Source organism: Columba livia, chromosome 2 (assembly GCF_036013475.1).
Source record: "Columba livia isolate bColLiv1 breed racing homer chromosome 2, bColLiv1.pat.W.v2, whole genome shotgun sequence".
NCBI classification, from domain to species: domain Eukaryota; kingdom Metazoa; phylum Chordata; class Aves; order Columbiformes; family Columbidae; genus Columba; species Columba livia.
Window position 1 is genome coordinate 70626074 of NC_088603.1, and position 26078 is coordinate 70652151.

General features: G+C 40.4%; 2 protein-coding genes across 2 annotated transcripts in view; both read left to right on the forward strand.

Moving 5' to 3' along the window:
• The window catches only part of LOC135578605 (orofacial cleft 1 candidate gene 1 protein homolog), a 44292-nt gene extending 23074 nt beyond the window's left edge, over positions 1-21218 (forward strand). Inside the window, exons 6-9 of the mRNA XM_065053399.1 lie at positions 2136-2219; positions 6135-6304; positions 19334-19401; positions 21206-21218. Coding sequence (XP_064909471.1) covers positions 2136-2219; positions 6135-6304; positions 19334-19401; positions 21206-21218 — 335 coding nt within the window. The remainder of the gene's footprint in view (positions 1-2135; positions 2220-6134; positions 6305-19333; positions 19402-21205) is intronic.
• Positions 21219-25631: 4413 nt separating this feature from the next.
• Positions 25632-26078, forward strand: part of LOC102086551 (uncharacterized) — a 39262-nt gene continuing 38815 nt past the window's right edge. Inside the window, exon 1 of the mRNA XM_065052434.1 lies at positions 25632-25872. Within this exon, the coding sequence (XP_064908506.1) occupies positions 25801-25872 (72 nt within the window). The 5' untranslated portion in view covers positions 25632-25800. The remainder of the gene's footprint in view (positions 25873-26078) is intronic.

The following is a 26078-nucleotide window of genomic DNA, read 5'->3' on the forward strand; positions in this document are numbered from 1 at the left end:
CTTCTATACTTGATAAATTAAATTTGCTCTGGAAGTTTGTCTGAGTTGATAATGCCCTGAGAACAAACAACACCCCACTATGGATTTGCTTCTTCCTCCACCCTCCCTCTCCCTGCCAGGGGAACACTTCAATGTTACATACTAAAAGAAATGTAAAAGATGATGTACTTGCAGAAGAGGTCTGCAGAAGCCTCCCTCTTTGAACACTCAGTGTAACTGAAAAACTTGGCTCTGAAATGTCATGGTAAAGAAAATTTATTCTTTGAGACTCTTTCACACACTCAAAAAAAAGCCGACAAAGGTTGCTTGTAGCTATACTTCAGTTTACCTACCCTCTATGCATTTCTTTGGTCTCCTTCATGCCTGTCTTCACTGACAACTTAAAGAAGTCTGGGAGACCTGAAGAGAAGACCGTTTCAACTTGTCATTACTTCCTTCAATACAGACATTTGAAGTGATTTTTAGGTCTCATGGAAAAAGATGTGCGTGTGTGTGTGTGATTCTTATTCCTTTTAAAAATCTGTAGATATTACTGGGAATTTGAATGACTGACCAAATGACAAGATCAAAATTAATAATTTGATGTAATGACTAATCATACTAGATAATGAGTTATTATTATGGACAGCAAGGTAAAATTTCTAATAAAGATCCAAAATCACATTAGAAAAGAAATAAAGTACTTTGATTTTTCTTAAGAGTTAAACAGAATTCATCTGACAATTTTAATTTAAATAATAATTTCAACTAATCTATTAGCAGAATTAGTAAATCAGTTTCATTTGAGATCAAGATATAATATTTCTTACCTTTAAAAAATATATTATTATATAAATTTTATTTTAAACTATCTTTCATAACTCAGAAGAAAATGACAGTCACCTCTACTATGAAACTAGCTCAATTCTATTGGGTTTGCATGGCAAGGCTTGGTAGCAGGGGGGCTACATGGATTGCTTCTGTCAGAAGTTGCTAGAACCCTCCCCCACATCCAATAGAGGCAATGCCAGCCAGCTCCAAGATGGACCCACCACTGACCAAAGCTGAGCCCATCAGCCATGGTGGTAGTGCATCTGTGGTAACATATTTCACGAGGCAGGGAAAACTGCTGCAGAACAGCAGCTGGAACAGAGGAGTGAGAATATGTGAGAGAAACAACCCTGCAGATACTAAGGTCAGTGAAGAAGGACGGGCAGGAGGTGCTCCAGGAGCTGGAGCAGAGATTGCCCTGCAGCCTGTGGTGCAGCCCATGGTGGGGCCAGCTCTGCCTCTGCAGCCCAGGGAGGTCCATGGTGGAGCAAAGATCCACCTGCAGCCTATGTAAGACTCCATGCTGGAGCAGGTGGATTCCTGAAGGAGGATGTGACCCAGTGGGAAATGCACACTGGAGCAGCCTCCTGACAGAACCTGTGGACCCATGGAGAGAGCAGCCCTGGCTGGAGCAGGTTTGCTGGCAGGACTTGTGACCCCTCAGGAGACCCAGGCTGGAGCAATCTGTTCCTGAAGGATGGCACCCTGTAGAAAGGACCCATGCTGGAGCAGCTCATGAACTGCAGCCTGTGGAAAGGACCCACATTGGAGAAGTTTGTGGAGGACTGTCTACCATGGGAGGAGTACTTCCCTTGAGGAGGAAGGAGCAGCAGAGACAACATGTGATGAACTGACCACAACCCCCATTCCTCATCTCCCCATGCTGCCGAAGGGGAGGAGTTAGAGAAAATGGGGAGTGAAGTTGAGCCTGGGAAGAAGGGAGGGGTGGGAAGAGGGTGCTTTAAGATTTGCTTTTTATTTCTCTTTATCCTACTCTGACTGGATTGGTAATAAATTAATTTCACTGAATTGCATCTGTTTTACCCACAACGGTAATTAGTGAGTGATCTCTCGCTGTCCTTGACTGATGAACCTTTTGTTATATTTTCTCTCCCCTGCCCAGCTGAGGAGGAGAGTGATAGAGCAGCCTGGTGGGTACCTGCTGTCCATCCAGCATCAACACCCAACTCTGAAAATTATTTTTAAGTGTCAAATGATTTCTTAACTTTTGTATTTGAATATCTTTCTTTATAGTTTAAATTAGTGTTTCCTGAAGTACTACTGGAAGAAACAATAGATATTTCATGGCCTTTTCTTTTCTTAAGATCCTGTGAAATCTGATGAGCAAATCCTGTATGATAAGCTGATGAAGCTTCTAGATGAAGAAAACAAGATGCCAGATTTCCAAGGTAAGTAACAAAAACATTTGCATAAAGAAAAATAAAACTCTTGATTCTGTATGTGGGGAGGAGGGTGGGGAATCCACCTGCTTGAACTCAGAAGCAAAAGGGATGTTGACTTTAACATGAGCCTCTAAGATCTTTTTCCTCAAATGTTTTTGTTTTGAGTCATGTTTATGTGGTTCTAAGTGTAACTTAAGTGGTGTGCTTTCTCTGGGCTGTTTCATTGCATGTTCTACCCATAGGAATTGCATGTTCTACCCATAGGAATGAAGACTGGCAATGGCACTGTTAATATGCTCAAAGCTAAAAATCTGAATCCTTATTTAAGCTTGTAAATGGGTGGGCCACAGTCAGATCCACTAGTTATGCCAGACAATGTTTGAAGTTATCTACATTAGGATTTACAATAGCAGGCAGGTGAGAAAATTATTTCTGTGGCTTTACTAGAAACAGCAAACTGATATTCCATCTACAGCAAAACAACAAAGTGTAGGAGAAGAGATTTCTTCACCTGAAGCCAACAGCCTTACTTTGGCTTCACTTATTTTCACAGGTATTAACATGCACTTGATTCATGAGACCATTACTACCAGAGTTTTTACACAAGGTGCACGTGTGCTGTTCTCCTCTGCTTCATCCCAGGAGAAGTGGCATATGAACATGCCCCAGTTCTTAAAAGTGCCATAATGGGTACCAGAGCTAGTACTGTGGGTGAATGCTGTGCCCCATCCCAGTGGAATTTTTAATTTTTCTTGGCTTCGGTGAATAAAATTCAGAAAAGAACAGGATTTTCCTGAGGAAATGAGGCTTGTACCGTCTCCACCTCTGCGTGTGTATATCAGGCTGTATTTATTTCTGCCTGTGTTTCTCCCTCACAATTTTTGAAACTCTTGTCCTCTTCCAAACCATTTTGTTTTCTGACATGTCTCTCAGGTCTGACTTCCCTACCAGTTTTATGGAAGTGGGCAGCTGAGCAGAGCAAACAAGCATTATTAATGTCTCCACCGAGGGAAAAGCTAATATGGGAGTTTGACCCCTATTAAACACCAGAAAATCCATAGAAAACTAGGCTTCATTTGGTTCCATTCTTACAGAACTGTTTCTTTTCTTCATTTGACCACTGAGCAGAAAAATCACATAGTCATACAGTCCTAATTAATAGATGATCCCCAAAGGAGAGGAAAGAACATGGCTCAGACTTTATATAATTGTATATTTAAAGCATTTTTTCACTGAGTATCCTGTTAGTCACTCTTGTGGTACGTGTTAAATCAGATAAAGCAACTTACAGGCAACATTGGTTGGTTGTTTTTTAGAGAAAGATGTAGACTGTGTATTTTTTTACCTAGGGATAATATCTCTCAAACGATGTAAGTTTGTGATCTGTGCACATCTAAAATGATGCTAGGTGAATACCATAATGAAGTGCAATGTTTTGCAGCACGTTAGTTGTTTGAAAATGATGTGTAAGCCTTTTTAGCTACAATTGATGCACAGAGTCTTCTAGACCCAGGCAGCTAAAATGCATTTTCCATGTGGAGTTTATAGCTGCTTTATACATTCAAACCCATGCTGAGGTGTAGTCTGTTGGTGAACCTATCCTTCAGATTCTCATCTCAGTGTTTAAACCACTGCTATCTGGTGGACAAATGCAGGAGTAAATGAAGTTACAGGCAGCCAAACTAGTACCAGAGAGATTGTTTTAATTACAGCACAGCATATGCAAATACAGCCTGTGCTAAAGAGAAGCAGCATTTAAACTACATGGAAAGTATGACTTGCAGTGTTAAGCACAGTCAAGGCAATGAAAAATTTGAGGCAGGTGCTAACAACCTGAAGAAGGCAGTTTTTAATTCATTTATGGAATTCTATCAATAAATTTCCTTGTAAATTTTAATGTTTTGACCCATATGTACAAAGTAGTAACATTTTTAGCACTGTGGCCGCTTTTGTACAGTGAGGAGGTGAATGCTTTGTTTTTGTCAAGTGTTGCTCTGGGGCAGCAGGTCAAGCCTCTAACCTGTGGGTCATTTTACATGAGGAGCAATCTGATGGTGACAATGCTTCAGAGGTCTCTTTGCAAAGCCAGTGTGGAAGGAATAGACCAGTTGAACAGTGTTCTCTTCCTGTCTCCAGACGAGGCAAATGAACATTTTTTCCAGCTGTGCTTAAATGAGCATATATATCTTTTAATCTTTTAAAATGTTCTCCCTCTCTGCTTTTGTTCTTTTTCCATGAAACGTGCTAATGAGCCCAGTGTCTTCAACCAAAACTGAGTTCACTTGATATGATTCCTCACAGAAACAATGAAAACAAAAAAATAAAAAGTATATTTTGATGAATCACTGCATGGTCATCTTTGTGGACTGAATGTCTTTACTCCTTTTATTGAAATATATAAGGGCTAGGATCCTGAGGTGAGAATGTGCAGTCTTCCTAGGTTGTAAACTTGCGCTGCTCCTGTGAAACAGTAAAGCAGCTGATTTATACCAGCTGAGCATATGGCCCTTTGTGTACAACACAGCATCGACGGGAACAAGTGACGCTCTACCTTCTGCTGTTGGCACTTTTTCCTTTTCCAGCACTTCCTGGATTTTTCTCTCTCCCAGCCAAACCCTTAATGTTACAGCAAATTTAAATGTAAATATGGTTTTGTTTTTGCTGTTAATAGTTGTAGGTCAAATCACTTTTCATTAGGCTTGTAAGATGCTACATGAAGAGATTGTGTACCCTAAGGTAATGGTTTGGGTTGTTTATATGTACTCTACACTTCCCCCAACAAGATTTTGAATTGTATCCTGTTGTAATTAGATAAAAAGCCACTCTACTTCCTGTGTGTTGGTGGCACTAAGGTGATTTAAGTACTTGGGAGGCTCAACAATTAAAGTCATTAAACAATGAGTAGTGAGCAAAACTGAAAATTTTAATAGCCCTAGTTTTATCTTTCCTTTTCTGGACTTCATTAGGGAATGAGAGACTTCAAAGGCAAGTTAGAAAAAAAAGTATTTTAACTGTTTTCATGTCTTAGGATGGACAAAGAGAAAACCAAACAACTAGATATGGCAGTTTCTTGCACAGAAAGGCACAGAAAACTATAAAAATGTGCACTTACACCCAGAAATATGAAGCAAGAAAGATATTGTCAGCTGTGGACAACCTGATATATGTCATTTCTTGGTGATCTTAACATGGAGGAACGAGCAAAAATAGTTGTCTTTATTATTCATGACCCAAACTAGTATTAGTACTATAGCAGATATCAATGAAGATCTATTTTTTATGTAGCATAGTGAATGAAACTGAACAAAAGACACAGCTTATCTTTATGACTGACTTTATGAATGGGATTTATTTTCATTTATGTGCAGCATAACCCTTTGGTTCTGCATGTGCTACTGCAGTGAAATCAGGGGAATGATGTTGCTGTGGGCAGAAATGGACTCAATTAATTAGGCAGGAGCTGCCTACACACACCTGGGGGAGGCATCTGATCCTCTGGGGTGAGTGGGGGGAAGATGAAATTCTGGGTGTGTCTCTGCCTTAAATTCCCTTTTGCAGTTATTCCTCCTCTTCCTCAGGAGTGAAAGCCAAAGTCATTCCAAACCCCAATTCTTTTAAGATTTACAAGAGAATGAAGCGACTGTCATAATGGAGGGAATCCCTTTTTACAATTATTTAAGGAACAAACTGCACATGCTGGATTTATCCCTGTATGCAGACGTTGCTTTTGAAGAGAGTTTCCTGATAAAGGCACTCAGAACCTGACAGTTATTCTAATGCTGTTATTTATTACTGTTCATTTTATTGTATGAATTGTTGTCTTAAAATGTTGGTGGGCCAAAAATGTGCACTGAGAAGGTACTAACCAGTGAATGAACTTCCACTTGCTAAGAGATAATATGCCACTTCTGTTTCAAGCAGCCCATGTCACCAGTGAAAATTTTCCAGACTCTGTGGTGCCTGTCAGCTCCTGTAAAGCACATGACCTTCACAGGGAGCTTGAAGATGAAGTGATTCCTTCATATATTGAACAGTTTGAGAGAGACGTTCAGGATGACATAATTCTGCTTGGCAGCTTTTCACTGGAGCAGGTCAGAGTTAAGAACTATAAGACAATTTTATCACTTGCTTCATAACATGATGCTGGCTTGTTAACCTCATACACCCCAATTCTATTTCACTGTCTGGTGATACATATATTGAAAGGAGAAGAGATAACCCATTTCATTGGCTTGCTTTATGTGACTGGCACTTTTCTAAGCTAACAGCAGGACCTTTATCTTTGTCTCCATTTCAAAGTGAATAAAAATAGATTGCCTTGGTTGCTTTTTTCTTAAATACTAGAGTGTCTCTGGCTGCTGCATAACAAGTATTGCAACTGAGTTTCAATCAAGAGCGTAAGCTGAGGACATCTCTCTCTGACAGATTTAACAGAGGCTTATTCATCTATCAATGTGCAAGCTCAGATTGGAGCCCAGGAAGGATTTATGTAGCAATATCGATTGTACAGGGGATAAGATCATTCCCAAATTATAAATTTGTGTTTTGTTTTTGCAGAGTGGCGAAGTTTCCTATGGCTTTTTTTTTTTTGTCACTTCATAGTCTAAAGATATAATGTTGTGTTCACGTTGACAAAGGCATGAGTTTTTAGGGCTGAAATGATACTTACGGGCACCTAACTACCATTTGTCCCTTTGAAGAATCTCATACCAAGAGTAGCAGACAGGAAGAGAGATTAATTGATGAATCTATCATTTTTAATTAGCAACATGAGAACAGCACACTGGCTCTAATGGGCTTAAAATAGGTTATCCAGTGAGTAATGGTGATCTAAGCTTTCTTTTATTTTCAGAGGAAATTTTTAGAATTTTTTCATTGCAGGACTAAACCTCTTCATTGCTTCCTGCGTGTTGACAAGGGACACAACTCCCTTCCTTGCCGCTTCACTCTAAATACTTGTGTAGCTGTCTTCTTTGTGGCTATACGCATCATGCATAGAAGATAGGTTGGAAAATATTATTCAGAGAAGATGACATGACAAGGAAACATGAGGGACAAAATCTCAGATGATACTAAGAGCATCATCTGCCTCAGGTGACTGTTGGAGTAGGAACCTTGAAACAAGTGAACAAAGAGTGCTGCACCTTTCCAGAAGACTTCATAGTATGTTGAGAGTTTATACTTTAAGTTTGGGGTTTTCAGGTGCCTCCAGAGATTGTATGAGGTTCTGTGACACCTGGAGGAACACAATAGTGAAACCTGCAGGGACACAATAGATTTCTCAATCCTTTGTTTTCCCTTCCTCTCCACATGGTCACTGGGAGACTGCTCGTTTTGGATTCTTTTTGGTGGTGTTCAGCAAAACTTGTTTCTTAGACAGGAACAAGCTCTCTGGTCATTCGAAAACAGCATTCTGCTTTTTAACTGACAACTGGATATGTGAATCCACATATAACATAATACAGTATTGCATTTCTTCCTTATTTTATCCTAAAAAAGAATATCCTCATTTAATGTGATTGATTGAACTGGTCCAACATGAGCTTAAAGATAGGAAATCTATACTTTATACTTCACAGAAGAGGTATTTAATGCCCATGTTTTCTGTTCCTTTCTCCCACATGTCTCTAACTTGAGTTGCCCATGCCCTGTTTAGGAATTCAGTCATACTGACATGGTATCGGCTGTCACATCTGCACCCTGCAATGCAGGGAATAACAGGAGCATCGCTGTAAAATCTGTATTATCTTCTAAACAGAAATGGTGCATTGAACCACTTTGAACAGAAAACAGAATGTGAAATTGGAAGTAGGGGCTGCAAACATGCACCTCTTACGTCATACTGGTATTCAAAGACATCTAACAATACTGTGAGCATGCTTTTTCTTATTTAGTTAACTTTCTTTATTATTTAATGGACCATCTTTACTCTTTGATTTGTGGATATATGCCTGCAGCACTGCAGTGTTGATGCTGTTATGCAGCAGCTACAGGTTCAGTGTTAGACTTGCTGCTGTGGTCTTCAGAATTTGTTGCTGTCATCTTTGGGATGCTTCCATGTTTTGTTGTTTGGGTGTACATTTATTGACTTGAAATGGTCTTTAATTTGCTGCATGGCATTTACTTCTTTTTCAGAAAAAAAACCCTTTCCTTCCTTCTACAAGTTTAGTGAGTAGCAGATGTACTTTAGCCAGCATAATTTATGATTAGTTAATTTAATCTTCTATAATGACATAAAGTGAGCCTGAAACAAGCTTCTATCAATTTTGCCGTTAGAGGTAACATAATATTTTCAAATGTCTACCAAACTGAGTAATTAACCCTCAGGCTGAGTGAAGGAGTCTAATAGACATCTCTCTCACATTCCTTTGCTTTGACAAAATGAAAACAAAACATGGGACCCAAGGGGTTAAAAATAGCAAGTGAGAATTTACAGTACGTGAGACTGGTTTTGTAACTGAGTTTCAGAAACACACTTGAGTTGCTGCTGTTTCTTTTGAGACTGCCAAAAATTCTCTCCAATGAGACATCGGGTTTGCACTAGACCTTTGCTGGGAGCATTAGCACGAAGAAGACAGCTATTTATTAACTATCTATCCCTTAGTTCATTGCTTTGCTTCTCTACTTTGTACCTTTACAGTAAGTGGATAGCTTTTGTTTAAACGGCAGCTCAATATGTGAGATCACCATGATTAAGTGTTTTTGAAAGAGCAGATGTACTTTCCAAAATAATAATAATTAAAATGTTTGTGCCAGATTTCAGCTCTGGATATTTAAGTTGTGTCATTACTTCATGTTCTGTTTCATAAATGTAAAAGCTGACAGTTGAGGTTGGGAAGAAATACATAAGGGACATCTGATAGATTCTTGTAAAAAAAAAAACATTAAGCAGATGTCAATGTTCTGTTAACAAACACATTAAAAAAATGTTAAATTGGAAAACAGTTCTTTTCCCTGAAGTCTACCTTTTGGGCCTAAAGACTTCAAAAGTCACAATGACATTTGCTTTTAATAAAGAAAAATAAACTCTCTCAAGAGAAAATCATAACTTAGGGACTGTGTGTGGTGGAAGCTGAGCAGGTACAACCAAGGCAGGGCATGCAAATGCAGCAGAAAAACATCTGTCATGAGACAAATCAGGGACACACACTCATGGGCAGAACTTGATCTTGCAGAGCAGAAAAACATGCAAGGAAAGACCTGATGTGATGCTGGCTTAATGTGTCTGATTAAAGGCAAGATGCTTTCTAAAGATGAGAGACTCTGCAGAGGATGAAGCAAACAGTGATGATTAGGGTGGGATTGCACTTGATGGGCCTTTGGCAATATAATCTTGGCAGTCTTCAATTCAAATGCTATGGAAAAGTACCAGCTCTAGGATTTCCAGCTGTTTCTGAACTGAGACAATAAAAGTGATTACTTGGCTTTATATGGGTTCTCTGAGAATAAATTATTAGTGGGGCAATTTTAAGGATCAAATACTGTCCCAGAAGTCAAGAACATCTTTCCTGCTTGGTCATCTTCCTGCAATTTGGTCAGTACTCTTAACTAAACGTAATTTGTTCACAACCTCTGTCCCTCTGTAGGATTCAGCTGCTACAGTTAGTTCTCTGTGCTGGGCTTGGCACCTTGCAAGACTTGGTCATCACAATTATAATAATCAGTTTTGATCCATGACCTCCATGAGAATTACTCAAGAGCCTCTGAAAGTAAAGTGCAAGTTTTGCTTTTCAGTACCAGCAGCTGAGTTATAGTAGTAACAAATAAGCTATTTGTTGCAGGTGGATAGTAATAAAATGTTACCTTCCATCAAGAGATTTACCTTTTGGTTAAACAAAAGTTAATGCCTCTGGGCATTAGATCTAATATTCTTACAGAGTCAATATCATCACTGCTCTGACTCCTTGCCAAGTCACAGAGAGATCAATTTATATGATGATGGAGTGATCAGTTTTTCTTTGGTTAATGTTGGATAACACGTGGGTAAAATGTGGTACTACCTAAGATGATAACAAATCTACCCTTCGACCAGGAATTTAATTAGTGGGATCACACCTCAGTCTTATAAAACACGAATGCACATTCATTTGCCTGCTGTATCTCATCGGATAATACTGTAGTTTATATCCCGACGGTACCTGCAGACCTCCCCTCATCAAAACCATAGCCTACTAAGCATTGTATAATCCTGTGTGATTGCTCTTTGTTAATGTAATACTTGTGTGAATATGTGCATCTAAGAGCAATGCAGAATTGAAGGTGACCTTTCCTCAGCTGAAACTTGGCTACTCCTTTTTGACATTTGCCAAGATTTGAAATGACTGTGATGTTCAAATGAGTATTTTTTTTGTTTTGTTTTACTGAGAATTGCAGGTCAAGAATACAAAAGCTGGCAATGTCTCTTTTACACCTTGTCTTAAAAGTGAGTGACTTTATTATAGGTGAGCTACATATATGCTGTATTCATTATCTGAGTGTTTAAGCATCTCTACAGTCTCTTAGTATAATGGTTTTTATTTCATTTATGTTCTGTAGTAGGAATTATGGGCATTTTCATTTTACAGAGGAAGAACAAGGGTATAGACAGAAATCTGCACTTGTCAGAAGGGCTTAGTACCTCACTAACTTCCTTTTGAAATCTGTCAATAGGCCAAGCTCATGGAATTCATTGTAGTCCTGCCAGGTAGACTGATCCTGGACTGATGAAAAAGCATTTAACTGAAACCCATGTTTGAGGGGAAAAAACACAAGGTGAACTTCCCAAAACCTGGGGTATTAGGCTTCCGGCCCTTGGACTTCTGATGTCCTGACTAGTGGGTGTCCATGGTCCTCAGATGTGGGTCAGCACCCACCCAGAAAACCCGAAGTCTGACTAAGATGCCAGTATATGGACTTCGCTACCCCATAGACTGGCAATCTGAGATTTCTAAGTATCTTTATTATATCAGGCTTCCTCAGGAAAGCCTGGAAACCCTCCTGATTACACTTTTTTTTTTTAGAGGTGGAAGGGATAGACGTGGGAGGATGGAAATGAATGTCAAAATAAGCAGAGCTGTGGAAAAGGTGTTTTATATGTTTGTAAAAGGTCTGTCACAATACCCTTAACATACATATAGCTGCTCTTTTTAAGTCTCTTTTGTTTGCTTTGTTCAGAAGCTGTGTGGGTTTTAAGTCAAGTAAATATTTAGAGGGAAGTAATGAAAATCTTCTACAATTGTTATATTTTTATCTAAAAAAGTGTTCTCTTAGCTTTTACTGTGTTCATTAATTCTTTAAGATCAGAAGGGCAATTAAACAATGAAAGCAATTCTTGATATTCTATTGAGCTGGAACAATGAATTCTACTGCTACTGTAAATGATGATACTGCATTTGCTGCTGCTTAAGGTAATCTGACTGGTCAGCTCTCTGGCTCGTTATACTAATACAAATTCTGGTAAGGAAGTCTATTTCTATGCTTCAATAAACAGGGACAATTGGAGAGACTCTTCAAAAAGAATCAGTGATTGCCAAGTTCTGTTGACATTTAAGTGGCTTCACCAAATACTGGCCACCTGTTAAAAGAAGCAGAACTCATGAAAATTGTAAAGGAAAGAGTGAGCATTACTGAAATATAGAGGCATGAACGTGCAAACAGAAATTTTTTCCCCTGGGGAGGTTTTATTTGTATATTAGATACACTTGGAGCCAAACTGTATTCACAGGTGTAGCTAATTCTACTATTAGTTAGCTTTTAAGACAGGACACTCCTTAGCAGCAGTAATAGAATACGCAGGTTTTTGGCACTACAGATAAAGGAATTGCTCTCAATATTGTAACTTTTCTTTTTTTTTTTTTTTTTTTTTTCTGCAGCCTTACAGTAGAGCTGAATTAGTCAAGAGGAATCTGTGCTGGATGTTGCTTTTGAGCTTTACTTCATAAAACAGCCTAGTTCAGGTGGGGAAGGATCAGACTTCTGGAGGCTGTCTAGTCCAAAGTAGGCTAACTTTGAGGTGTATTGGGCTTCCATACATAGTCTGTAATCTGAGTTTTGAAGGGAATTGTTCACACCATTTTGTTGATGTGACACATAACCAGGTCATCTGTAAATTGAGAGGTGTAGAAATACCGGGAAAGACAGTCCGATTGCATCGTACGCATGCTTCCTTGCTTAGTAGAAAGGTGGGAAATCATCAGTGTTGCTCAACCTGCTGGAAATCTGTTAGCACAGTCAGTTTCTCACTACTGTGCTAGACCCTTAGATGATCCAAAGCTTTCAGGATTAGGTGGTTACAATGAGAAAATATACTAAAGTGCATACGCTCACTCAATGATGTGTCTGTGTAGTGTGATGTTATGATACAATTGCTCATGTCAGCATTCACATTGGAAAAGGAGGGCTTACATTTCAGCTGAAAATGTGAAACAACTTTCGTGTTTACCTTTCATCAGAAGAGAGCTGGAGTAGGATGTGAGCTTGCAGGAAAAGCCCTGTTCTCTCCACAGAAGAATCATCAGGCACGGCAACTTGTTATCTCCACTGTTGTATTTAAAACAATAATATAGTAAACTGTACTTAAAGCATTGTTTGCCTCTGTATTTTTTATATACTAATTGTAAGTGAATGTATCTTTTAATTATAAAGTGTTCAAGTGCATGTCTGCACACTTGAAACAGAAGATGATGTGAAAGTCAGTACAAATGAAAGTTATTGGATAAAGCCAAAACCTGTGCTTTTAGATTACAATTATTGAGACAAATTTGTGAGGCAATGCTTAATTGACAGCCAGAAAAAAAGAATGGGGAAAGAAGGGATATACTGTAACCTCAGACCTAAATATCGTTTTTTATGGGGCTGTAACAAGCAAATTGGTTATTATGACTCAATTTTCCCTGTCTGCAAAACAGACTTAAAATTAGATACCTGATTTAGAGAAGAGTAAGAGGATTAAAAGGGTAAAATTTCATGAGAGACTTTGAAAAAGACCATAGTAAAAAGGCTATAATAAAAACATCCTGTGCTGAAATTAACAAACATTTTTAAATGGAAAAAGAATGGGGGAAAACCACAACAAAAGTCTTAGTATTTCCAATTGGTATTTCCTTTCAGTGTCTTTTCAGTTTTTCATGCCATGATTTGTTGTCGGTATCCAGAAAGTAGAAAAGATTGTAAAACCCTGATGCTCATTATATAGCTTACGAATATTTTTTCTTTCTCATTTTTAATGTAAACTATTAATTTTAGGTCTGTGGATTTGCATAGTTAACTTGGTTTTCCCTGGCATTGCTTGTGCTATATGAGTTTATTTTGAAGATAATATGTTCCCTAATAAAATGTTGCTAGCAGCTTCCATTATATCTTGTTATTTAGGCTTAGATTACCTGGATCATCTTGGTAACTGGTGATTTTTAGGTTAATCTGGAGACATCTGAACTTGTGGAGCTTTGACAGGCTAGAACAGTTCTACTTAAAGTTTCTTCATCAATGGCAAGCACCATTTCAGTGTTTGTATTTTTTCAGTCCTCGCTATGGTTGTCAGATACTCTGATAAATGGCCTTGCATACACTTACAACACTCCATAGATTTTTATGAGGACATGAGAGCTTTATGACCTTGATGCTATGTCTTCTCAACTGTGAAATAAGAAACATCTGAAGGAGTACCTGGTGGTTCTGAAGGAACTACAGGTGGTCTCTCTGTGAATGGCAAGACAGAAATGAAAAAGGCTAGTCTTCTGTTTCAAGATTGGAGAGGCAAAATCTTTCTGAAGAGTTTCTTCAATGTGTCTTAGAAAAGCAATACAAGTTCTTTAATTTTTTGGTCCTATCATCTTGGATCAAAATCCTGAATGGAAACATCTCTGAGTTTTGGGGAAATTCAGGTCCTTGTTTATCACACTGACTTGACAAAGAGATTAGTTTCCATAACTGTTTAAAATTAGTGCCTTTAATGTAACAAACAAAAGCATCCACCTTAGTAGCAGGATACTACCTTCCCATGTTGTTTGGTAGCTCAGTCTTCACAGCATTTTTAGGAATAATGCAATGCTTTACAAATTTATCAAAATGATCAGCTTACAATGTTGTTACTAGATGCATCTGTAGTACTCAGTGTAATAAAGCTGTAGCATGATTAAAGCAAATCTCACTTCGTGTTCTGCAGTATCAATTTTAAAAGAGACTATGAGTGAGTTTGTTTGTTTGTTTGTTTGTTTTTCTTTTCCCCCTAGCTGTTACAAATGGCTCAATTGCCTAAGTTTTTAATTTTGTGCTCATGAACAGTAAATTGGCTTAATTTTCTATCTGGAAGGAAAATCAAGGTGGGGGGGTTGCTTTGTTGCTCTTTCCCTTTAAGAAATGCCTGAAAGTCTGTGGCACATTTTTGGCGGAGTGCACTGTGAGTAATATTACCATGTGTCCTGGATTTTGACACAACTTTACCTCCTAGTTTGTGGCCATCTCTGAGATAAGGTCACCCAAACTCTAACATTCAAAAGGCAGTGTAATTTTCAAAGCAGGAATTATTCAGCTATCCAACTCTTTGCTTTGAATGAAGGGCACTCATGCCTCTTACCTCTCAGTGACGCAGTTCCCTATGATCTTGCTGCAGTTAAAATGGAGAGGATAAAGCCCCTCGATCTCACTCTGCCTGAAAGGGAAGTTAACTTTCCTTGTAGTATTTTTTTTCTTAATCTCAAATGACTTTTCAGTTGTCACTTGTTTTGTGCACTAGATGTTGAAAGTCACTGGGAGTGAATCTCCATGCAGCAGCCAGAGTGTGAAGGAGGACTAGGTGACACTGGTGGGACTAGAGACATGGGTTTTGCTTGTAGTCCTGTTGACACTTTGAGCTCAAGCAAATCACTGCTACTTGGCACCTCATTTTTCCAGTCTGTAAAAATGGCGTGGACAGGACTTTATTGCAAAATGTTTTGCAATGAGTGGATGGAAATCCTAGGTGAAAGCTTTTATTTGGGTATTTTTTTATGTCCGATAGGCAGCACTTCATGCCCATTTATACCTCCACTGTGATGTACTGATGTGATTTCTCAAGGAGTGGAACGAAGGTGAAACAAGTGGATCCTCTGCATGTAGGATCCCTGTGGGTGGTGAGAGGCTGCTGGAGACCCTACTGGTGGTGTTTCCATGCTGCCTTTGCTGTGCCCCTACCTGGTGAGGAGGACTTGCAGGAAGGTGGATTTCCCCCCCACGCCCAGCACTCCTTTCAGGAAGAATGATTTCATCAGGGCTAGGGCTCACCTGGCTGCTTCAATTCACAATGGGGCTAATACCTCACCAGAAGATTGTAGTACCAGTGCTAGGAGTGACCAAAAAGGGGAAAGTAAATATTTTCCCTAAATGCTCCATTTTTTGCTAAAAGATAAAAAACCAATTCCATTTTGCTTCAAAGCTTTGCTGGATTTTGTGGGCTTTCTCCTAAGTGGAAAGGATGTGTTTGGGTGGGGTTTTGTTTAATTTTTTTTCCAATTTGAAAATTATAGGAATCAAGTTCTACTATTTGTGAAGTAGTTTTACAGTGAAAATAGTCAGTCAGCACTGATTATTAGTATTGTGTAAGGTTCTTGTTTTTGACTACAGCAGAAAAAATACTTAACATTGTGTGTCTCTAGGCTGAGTCCAGACTGAAAGACCTTTTTCAAATACTGTGGTCTTGATCATGCTCTCTGAAATCAGTAGATGAGCGGTTTGTGTAATTGGACCTTAAGATAGACGGTGAAGAAACTGAGAAACATATGTGAAGAAACTGTCTCACAGCTAAAGCAGCACCTAGTATCTGGATGGGAATAGGACAAAGTGGTGCTGTGATTGAGTCCTTCAAGCAGTGCCCTGCTTTCTCCAGGCAAGACCTGAAGGGTATCCAGTGGTTCCCAGATTTTAGTCACTTTTTTTTTTTTTTTTTTCTGAAGGGGCCCTCCATGTCTATATCAACGTCAAGCTAAACCGCAGTTCATGCCTTCTTGTTGGGCACACCCATTATCAACAATGGGTCGTTATAACAGTCTAGACAATGCTGGTGTCATTATGAGAAACAAGCGCTTAGCTATGTGTGTGATGGTATATGCCATTGAGAAAAAACACTTGGGTTTATTCCAGTAAATCTCTGAATCAAGGGATATTGCAGCAATGATTATTCCACATTAAATATATATATATATATATATATATATATATATATATATATGGGCTGCTCTGTTTTTGAAAACTTACACATTTTTTCCTCTATTAAATTGCTTCCTGGTGATGAAAATGTCTGGGATTTTTTTTTTTTTCTACTGAATCTACTTTCCTTTAGCTTGCACACCCCTGAGGTAATTAGTGTAGGTTAAAATTTACATAACTGACTTTGGGGTTTTGCAAATAGGAAAGATGGAAATTTATTCAAGGTGGTGAATAATTCATTTTAAAGCAAGTTTCCTGTTTTTTTTTTTAATCATGTAGAAAATGTATTACAGACTCATAGAGGTTTTCTGAATAGGACCTTAAGCATTGAATTTTTGATATTTTTTATTTCTTAGTGTAGGTAAAGAAATATTAACCATGACTCATTGCACTTTTCCTGTTCAATAAGATTTGAATAAACTTAACAAATTTATTAGGTAAATGATAGAGCTTTTTAAAAAATATCATGGCACACTGTGACAAATGTTTTACAAGGATCTAGAAGAAATAGTTTTAAATCATGTTCTCATTGCCACTTCAGAGGCAGAGAGATGGAAAACAGTGTAGTTCATACAGAGAACCTTGGCTCATATTTTCTTTTGAATATTCAGTATTTAATTAAGATTAGGATGATAAACAAAGGGATTGGATAGCTATGGGTGTCTGGTAATATAATTTTTTTTTTTTTTTTTCTTTTTGAGTCTCTACTTCTGGATCACTGTAAGCCTGGACTGGTAATGTCTGAATGTTGTTGTAATATTATGGCTACTTGATATTTTACACAAAGTGAGTTTTCTATTTCATATTATTTCTTAATCCAAGTGCCCACCTCATAATCACTGTCCCAGGTATCACCAAGAGATGGACCCAGGAGATAATTATGAACAGAGCCCAAGCCCTGTCTTCTGCACTTAAGCTTTAATTGCCTCAGCCCAAAAGCTTAAACCCCCTTCCATCTCCCACTGAAAGGCTCATGTCTTTTAGTTGGCAGTTTTTATCATTGAACTTTCTCAGGGACTTTGAGCTCTGTTGCTGAACACTCTCCTCAATGCCCCAGACATGGCAGAGTGGCTCCTGTGCCTCGCAGAGGTGATGAACACCACTTCTTGACCCTTGCTGCTGCTGGGACTGATCCCCTACGTGTGCAGAGCGTGTTCCTATGGGGCAGCCAGTTGGGAATAACCTGCCCTTTCTCCTGGTGCATTCCCCAGTGGCTGCAGCCCTCACTAGACTGGGGGAAGTGGCACAAAGTGAGCTATGATCACCCTAACCAGACAGCTACCAGCTGTACTGGAGCAGAACCGGGACCAGAGCCAGCCCAGCCCTTCCTGGGGAAGTGGTGTAGGTGGTGATTCATTGGGCTGGGGAAAGAAACTCAGTGCCAGCATTTGTGGAGGTGGGACTGAAATGGGTCGTGGTCCCTTCTCCAGGAATTGCTAGTGAACTTCAGCCAAAAGCTCTCCAGGAGCAGGAGGGCTTGGTTCCCACTTGGTTCCCAACGGAGGAGCAGTGGTAAAGGGAGCATTGCCCAAGACACAACTGCCATGTGGTGATCTGGAAGGTCTTGTTCTGAGCTAGTTTGGTCATGTCACCTTCGTAATCATATCTGTGTGATGCTTGACTGGGGTTTGGAGGATTTATTGCATCTATCTGAGGCTCTCTGCTGGGACTTCCAGCAAATCATACTGTATTTTAAGGCAACTATGTTGTCTCTGCTTTAATTTTACAGAGTTCAGTAATTTATGTTACAAGCTACTCACACAGGCTCTTGTAGTATGTTTTTGTAGTCTGTTTTTATGCTCTGGCAATTTTCATTTTGGAAACAAGCAGGATGCTTTGCTTCAGTCTTCAACAGAAATTCCTAAACTTCCTTGGATATAGCCAGGAATTTGTCAAAAAATTCAGACATTTGGAAGAGAGACTTCAACAGACAGATACAGAGCCTCCAGTGGGGAGTTTTTCTTCATTGACTATTACATTGTCTTCCTACCAAAATATTTCTTTGACTTTGAGGCTTGATGAGAGTGGAAATGGAACATAATTTTACACTGTTTAGATGACAGTATAGGGTATACTTAGAAGTAGGAAGCCTTCTTGTATATTGGTCGTGTTGTATGCACATTTTATGTCAGTCTCAGGGACACCAGTAGAAGATCCAAGCATGAGAAATACTCTTCAATATTCAGCAAGGTGTCTGAACAGTGCAGGTCAGGGAGAAGAATTTTGTTTTTTTGAGTCTACAGCATTCAGCAGGGTTATTGTTTTCAGGTTTCACACAGAGGACATAGTCCAAAAGATGTGGATGCTGACTTTTTCAGCTTGCTGTGCAAGAGTGAAATAACTTCAGGCCCTTCAGCTTCATGCTGGAGAGCTGTAGAACCATGGGGGAAGAGAACTGCTCATGTGAGTTAGCCTCCTAGCTGTTGCAACCTCCAAAAATGCCAGTCACATTTACTAAACATTTAAAAACAGTTGTGGGGAGACAAGGCATCAAGATTTAAAGATTTAAAATGGACCAAGTTGTGGGCTCTCTGGTGGTCTATGCCTAACTGTTTTGTGTGGGTTTTTTTTATTTATACAAACATGCTTATACATTCATATATGTATGTATGCATAGATATGACTGTGTCAGGTGTTATAAAAATAAGGACTGTCAGGCACTACCATGCACAAATATACATCGTACTGATCAAGCTTTTAAAACAAAATCAGAACTCACTTTCCCTTGGAAATAATGAAGTAAATATGGAAAAATATATGGAAAAGCAGTTATGGAAAAAAAACAGAATAAAGTAATGATGGTTGAAATTCCTAAGGTTGAAAACCTTCCACCAGAAAACCTAAGGCAAACCTTCAGAAAATTGCATATTTATGGCTTTTATTTCCATGTTCTTTCTGTACATTTGAAAAGAAGCTTTTTTTTTTTCCTCCATTTTCCTTTTGGCATGTGGGACTGAAAGCACCACAAGGAAGTCTCTCACCGCAAGAAACAGAAGTTGCAAACCAGGATTCATGAACTCTTTCAAAGGTATGTCAGATAAGGGCTACTTTGTAGTTCTATCTAATACGCTTTCCTTCCTGAGATCTTTCAGTGCTTTACAGACATTAATGAATGGAACTTCTCCCAAACAAAGGACCTCAGGCCTAGAAATATTAAGCCTGTGCTTTTGAAAGAGGCCTCTGTTTTGAATATCTCCATTTTTAGATACCCAGCCTGAGCCGTAATTTTTAAGTGTTACACACAATGCACTTTAAAAGGTGACCAAATGGCTTCTCCCAGTGCCCTTCATGCCTGCTTTGGTATTACTCTTAGAGAGTGAAGGAAATATGATTTGGGGTAATATTTTCATGATCAAGATATACATGACCTTCAGATAAATACATACATCAAATTAACTGTGAAGAAATTAATAAAAGAAAAAAATAACCCTCTTGGATACAGCCAAGGAAGCTATGTTCTGCTGTGACAGCTGATGAGCATCCTGGTAGGTGCAAAAGAGGCCTGGCTTCACTGAATAAAATATTCTCTTGAATCTAATACCCAGCAAAAGGAGGGAAATGAGAAAAATGTGCAACCCAAAAAGAGATCATATGTAGTTATTTAAATGTTTGATGTTCAGTAATGAAAACTGTTTACCTTCATAATTGTGTATTAGCAGCTAATAAAGGCAATAGATACAGTAGTTTAAAAGTAATAAAATAAACAACAAAGTGTATTTAATTTTAAATTGAATTGCAAGCAAATGGGTGTCCTAATGAACTCCTGTGTCAATGCAGCTCTAATCAAATTAAGTGAAATAATTTCCATCATGAGAAGCTAAATAAGTACGAAGTTCCAAACAGACCATTCTTCTCTAGGAGAGAAGTTAACTTCTCAGAGGTTTCAGGTCTACCAATTAGTTAGTGCCATTCAAGAACCATGTTCTGTCGCTTCCATTTAGGATAACTGGACCCCTGTTGACTTGACTGTAGCTCAAGGATAAAATTTCAAAGGTGGTTGACCCCATGCTTCTTGTATTTGGTCCTGAGCACTGGCATCTGGTCTTTAGTTCTCATTGGCTCTGGCTTGGGCAAAATTCCCGTGTATGCCACTGGGACTTGTGTCTATGCAGACTGTCCTACATCCACCATCAAAAACAGCTCTTGCAAAGCAAAAAAGGTGGGTTGTGATTGCAGGACAACCCTTTCTAAAGGGAAGAGAAGGATCAATATGCAGTGCTGCCTTGCTGGGGCCCAGGTTAAAGGTGTAAAAAAATTACTGCCCTGGTTAAAGTCTCAAACCATTTAGGTTTAGTGCCGGGCATTTACATGATGCAATTCTACTGTTAGAGGAATCTGGAAGACAGTTTAACTCTGCACCAGTGGTGATTTTAATGATATAAATGTATATGTGTTTATATACATGTGTATTTCTTAAAAAAAAAAAAAGGCAGTAGGCAAGGTCTGAGAAGGAACTTGGAGATGGGAGCATCTGTTTTGAAAGAGGAGAATTTGAACTATGTGGTACTATCTGGGATATTTAGCAGGATTGCAGAGTCTCTAATTCTCTCGATAAAGACCCATGTTAATTCTAAAATACATTGGCTTCTCATCACATAGCATGCAAAGGAGGAAAGAGGAATGAAGACACTGGAGTTGAATTTTCCAAAAGCAAGTAAGAAAACACTGAAGGAATGCTCCTGAAGTGCAATACAGGGAAATGATGTTGTTCTTGATTTTTTTTTTTTTTTTTTTTTGAACACCAAATTTTAGTTTTTTCTTTTGTGGCTAAAGGCTTAACTGAAAACACAGCTTGACGACCTAAGAGCACCTGTTCTCTGCCTGTGTTGTAGATGTCCACGCTAATCCTGGAATAGGAAAATTCAGTCTCTTAATGGTTGGCTCCAAGACTGGTGCTACAGGCAGGGCTTTGGATTTTTTGATAATGATTGGTTTTGTAAGACACCAGTCCGGACAGTGTCACGCGGGAAAGGTTTATCCCACAGGGGCAAAAGGATGCTGGGGCAGGAATTAGCTGGGCTCATCTGGAGAGCTTTAAACTAGGCTCGAAGGGGGATGGGGCTGTAGCTGGGCTTGTCCAGGTGGGGCAGCATTCTAAAACTGATGAGGACCGGGTGGCCTCCTATGCCCCTAGGGAGAAATTGGTGTGCTCTGCTCCCTCCCTGAAATGCCTGTACACCAATGCACGTAGCATGGGGAATAAGCAGGAGGAGTTAGAATCCTGTGTTCGGTCGGGAGATTATGATCTGGTGACAATTACGGAAACATGGTGGGACAGTTCACATGACTGGAACGTGGTCATGGATGGCTATGCCCTTTTCAGGAAAGACAGGCCAGCCAGACGTGGTGGTGGAGTTGCTCTCTATGTGAGAGAGCAACTACAATGTACTAAATTCTGCCCAGGAGTGGATGACGAGCGAGTTGAGAGTGTATGGGTCAGGATCAAGGGGCAGGCTGGCAGGGGTGACACTGTTGTGGGCGTCTGTTACAGGCCACCAGATCAGGCTGAGGAAGTTGATGAGGCCTTCTATGGGCAGTTGAGAGTGGCCTCACAGTCACAGGCCCTGGTTGTTGTGGGGGATTTTAACTTCCCTGATGTTTGCTGGAAGGACCATTCAGCCAGCCAGCCACAGTCCAGGAGGTTCCTCCAGTGCATTGATGATAACTTCCTCATGCAGATTGTGGAGGAGCCGACTAGGAGAGGTGCACTGCTGGATCTCATCCTCACTAACAAGGAGGGTCTGGTCGAAGCAGTAAAGATTGAGGGCTGCCTGGGTTGCAGTGACCACGAGATGGTGGAGTTCAGCATCTTGGGTGGCAGGAACAGAATAGCAAGTAGAATTGCAACCCTGGACTTTAGCAGGGCTAACTTTGGCCTTTTCAAGCAATTGCTGGGGGAAATCCCATGGGCAAGACTGCTTGAAGGAAAAGGGGCCCAAGACAGCTGGATTGCATTCAGAGATTGCTTCTTCCACGCTCAGGATCAGAGCATCCCCACACGAAGGAAGTCAAGGAAGGGAGCCAGGAGGCCTGCGTGGTTGAATAGGGATCTGTTGGGTATGCTCAAGCAGAAGAGGAGAGTTTACAGGTCGTGGAAGCAGGGGCTGGTCACTTGGGAAGAATATAAGGCTGCTGTTAGAGGATGTAGGAAGGCAGCTAGGATAGCCAAGGCCTCCTTAGAATTACATCTGGCGAGAGGGGTCAAGGGCAGCATAAAGAACTTTTTCAAATACATAGCAGATAAAACTAATACCAGAGGCAATGTAGGCCCACTGATGAATGGGGTGGGTGCTCTGGTGGCAGAAGATACAGAGAAGGCAGAATTACTGAATACCTTCTTTGTCTCTGTCTACTCTGCTGGAGGCTGTCCTGGGGAGCCCTGTACCCCTGAGACCCCGGATGAAGCCAGGTCAATGCTTTAGTCGATGAGGACTGGGTTAGGGAGCAATTAAGTAGCCTGGACATCCATAAATCCATGGGTCCAGATGGGATGCATCCGCGGGTGCTGAGGGAGCTGGCTGAAGTCATTGCTGGACTGCTCTCCATCATCTTTGCCAAGTCTTGGGAAACGGGGGAGGTGCCCGAGGATTGGAGGAAAGCAAATGTCACTCCAGTCTTCAAAAAGGGCAAGAAGGAGGACCCGGGTAATTATAGACCAGTCAGCCTCACCTCTGTCCCTGGGAAAGTAATGGAACAGCTTATCCTTGGTGCCATCTCAAGGCATATCAAGGATAAGAGGGTTATTAGGGGCAGTCAGCATGGTTTCACCAAGGGTAGGTCATGCTTGACCAACCTCATAGCCTTTTATGAGAATGTAACAAGATGGATGGATGATGGCAGAACAGTGGATGTGGTCTACCTTGACTCCAGTAAAACCTTTGACACAGTCTCCCACAGCATCCTCACAGCTAAGTTGAGGAGGTGTGGTCTAGACAATAGAGTAGTGAGGTGGGTTGCAAACTGGCTTAAGGAGAGAACCCAGAGAGTGGTAGTCAATGGTGTGGAGTCTAGTTGGAGGCCAGTATCTAGTGGAGTGCCTCAGGGTTCAGTACTGGGGCCAATATTATTCAATATATTCATTAACGATTTAGACGAGGGAATAGAGTGTACTATCAGCAAGTTTGCTGTTGACACTAAGCTGGGAGGTGTGGCTGACACGCCAGAAGGCTGTGCTGCCATCCAGCGGGACCTGGACAGGCTGGAGAGTTGGGCGGGGAATAACCTAATGAAATTTAACAAGGGAAAGTGTAGAGTCCTGCATCTGGGCAGGAACAACCCCAGGTTCCAGTATAGTTTGGGAAATTACATATTAGAGAGCAGTGTAGGGGAAAGGGACCTGGGGGTCCTGGTGGACAACAGGATGACCATGAGCCAGCACTGTGCCCTTGTGGCCAGGAAGGCCAATGGCATCCTGGGGTGTATTAGAAGGGGGGTGGTTAGTAGATCGAGAGAGGTCCTCCTTCCCCTCTACTCCACCCTGGTGAGACCACATCTGGAATATTGTGTCCAGTTCTGGGCCCCTCAGTTCCAGAAGGACAGGGAACTGCTGGAGAGGGTCCAGCGTAGGGCAATGAAGATGATTAAGGGAGTGGAGCACCTCCCTTATGAAGAAAGGCTGAGGGAGCTGGGTCTCTTTAGTTTGGAGAAGAGGAGACTAAGGGGGGACCTTATCAATGTTTATAAATATATAAAGGGTGAGTGCCATGAGGATGGAGCCAGGCTCTTCTCGGTGGCAAACAATGATAGGACAAGGGGTAATGGGATCAAGCTGGAACACAAGAGGTTCCGCTTAAATTTGAGAAGAAACTTCTCAGTGAGGGTGACAGAGCATTGGAACAGGCTGCCCAGGGAGGTTGTGGAGTCTCCTTCTCTGGAGACGTTCAAAACCTGCCTGGACATGTTCCTGTGTGACTTCACCTAGGCGTTCCTGCTCCAGCAGGGGGATTGGACTAGATGATCTTTTGAGGTCCCTTCCAATCCCAAACATACTGTGATACTGTGATACTGTGATCCTGAATTGCCACTGTACCTGATGCAGTGATTTCTCCTTGGCTCCATATGACTCCTCTCCATACACTGCAGGCAGGTCTCTTGACCTCCAGGGTGGCATGTGGCTGGCCCTCAGCCACCACTAGCCTGCTCAGCCTCCAGCTCCTGAATCACCATGTCTTTCTCTGAGCTCTGCTGCCTGCCCTGGCTCTACCTGCAAGTGTGACTGGTGCATCACCAGTGGTGATGTGCCCAACTGGTCCCTCTCAGGCTTTTAAAGCAGATCATGGAAGCAAGAGCTGAAGTGTTTGTAAGCCAGCAGAGCATCTACAGATGTTTTCACTTAGAGCCATTTCTATTTAGACACTGATGCAGAGTAGGGACAGAGGAATTGCTCAAGGTTCTGTGTCTGTTTAAAGATGGGATGGGATTGCCACAGCATACAGCTCTATAGTGCTTATTGATAATAACTTTGTTTTCTATTTGCCCCCACTGTGCTCTAGGAGAAAGGCTTTCTCCAAAGGGTACTGTGCCTTTTGTGTATCCTGTGAACTTAACATGGCAACATTGAGTTATGCAGTGCAGCAGGGCTGTTCCTACACTATTTGCTGGTGTTCTGTGATGTTACAAGGACCCCTCTTTAAAAAAAAAAAAAAAAAAAATTAAAAAAAATAAGCATATATATATATATATAAGCTGATATAATTACCCCCAAAATAGCTGCACAAGAAGTTAACAATTGAATGTTAAGGAAGGTTTAATGGTTCACGAACAGCTGAAAATTTGTGTATGCTAATGCCTGTGAGTATATTTATGTATATATGACTTATATAGTTTATATACATATATTAAGGTATTTTACGGGATTTATAGAAGAGATAAGATTTTTATATATACATATTTTCAATCTGGTGAGATTTACGTATATAATAATTTTTTTGTTTGTTTGTTTAAATCGGCCAAATCCCCAAGGAATCAGTGGTTTCTAAAAACCAGTTTATTAAAGCTGTCAATCGGTCCTCAAATTGTCAATAGTGGCTTCCTACTTTAATATTCTTAATCCAGAACTTGAACGTCAATGCCAGACATAGCTGATTACACATGGGTGATGAAACTTCATGTTCCTTACATCAACCAGTGGTGTGGACTGACAAATATTGGTTATGTTACTGGGGCTGTGACTGCATTTTTCGTATGGTGCTTTTTGAAGTCCAGCCATTTCTCTGATGTAGCACACTGTTGTTTCTCCTGGGTGCCCTGCAAGGCTTATGATATATTCAAGGAAAACATCAAACTGTGATGTACTTCCAACAGCAAATGCTTTCTTTGTCTGCATTGTGTTTCATTTTTTTTCAGTTCTTCTTCTCTCTTCCTTTGCAGCTACTGCAGTGTGGGAAGCCAGACACTGAAAGCAGAGGAGAATGGATATGAAGAAGAAATGGTAGCCAGGTTTGGTAATCTTGCAGATGTAAACACTGGATTAAATGGAGCAGCAGGACCTTGTGGGAAGGTGAGGTCCTCCATGAGTGCTCTTTTCCCTGATGCGGACTACTAAATGACTACATTAACTGCATTGCTTTTTTTTTCTTTTTGGTCATTGTTGGTCTTTTTGGTTGCATCGTTTCAGAGGGTAGAATTCAGCAGGTTTCAAAATATGCTTTCCAGCAGAAGTAACTATATGCTTAAAGAGAATGTCTAAAGCTATTAATGATGAAT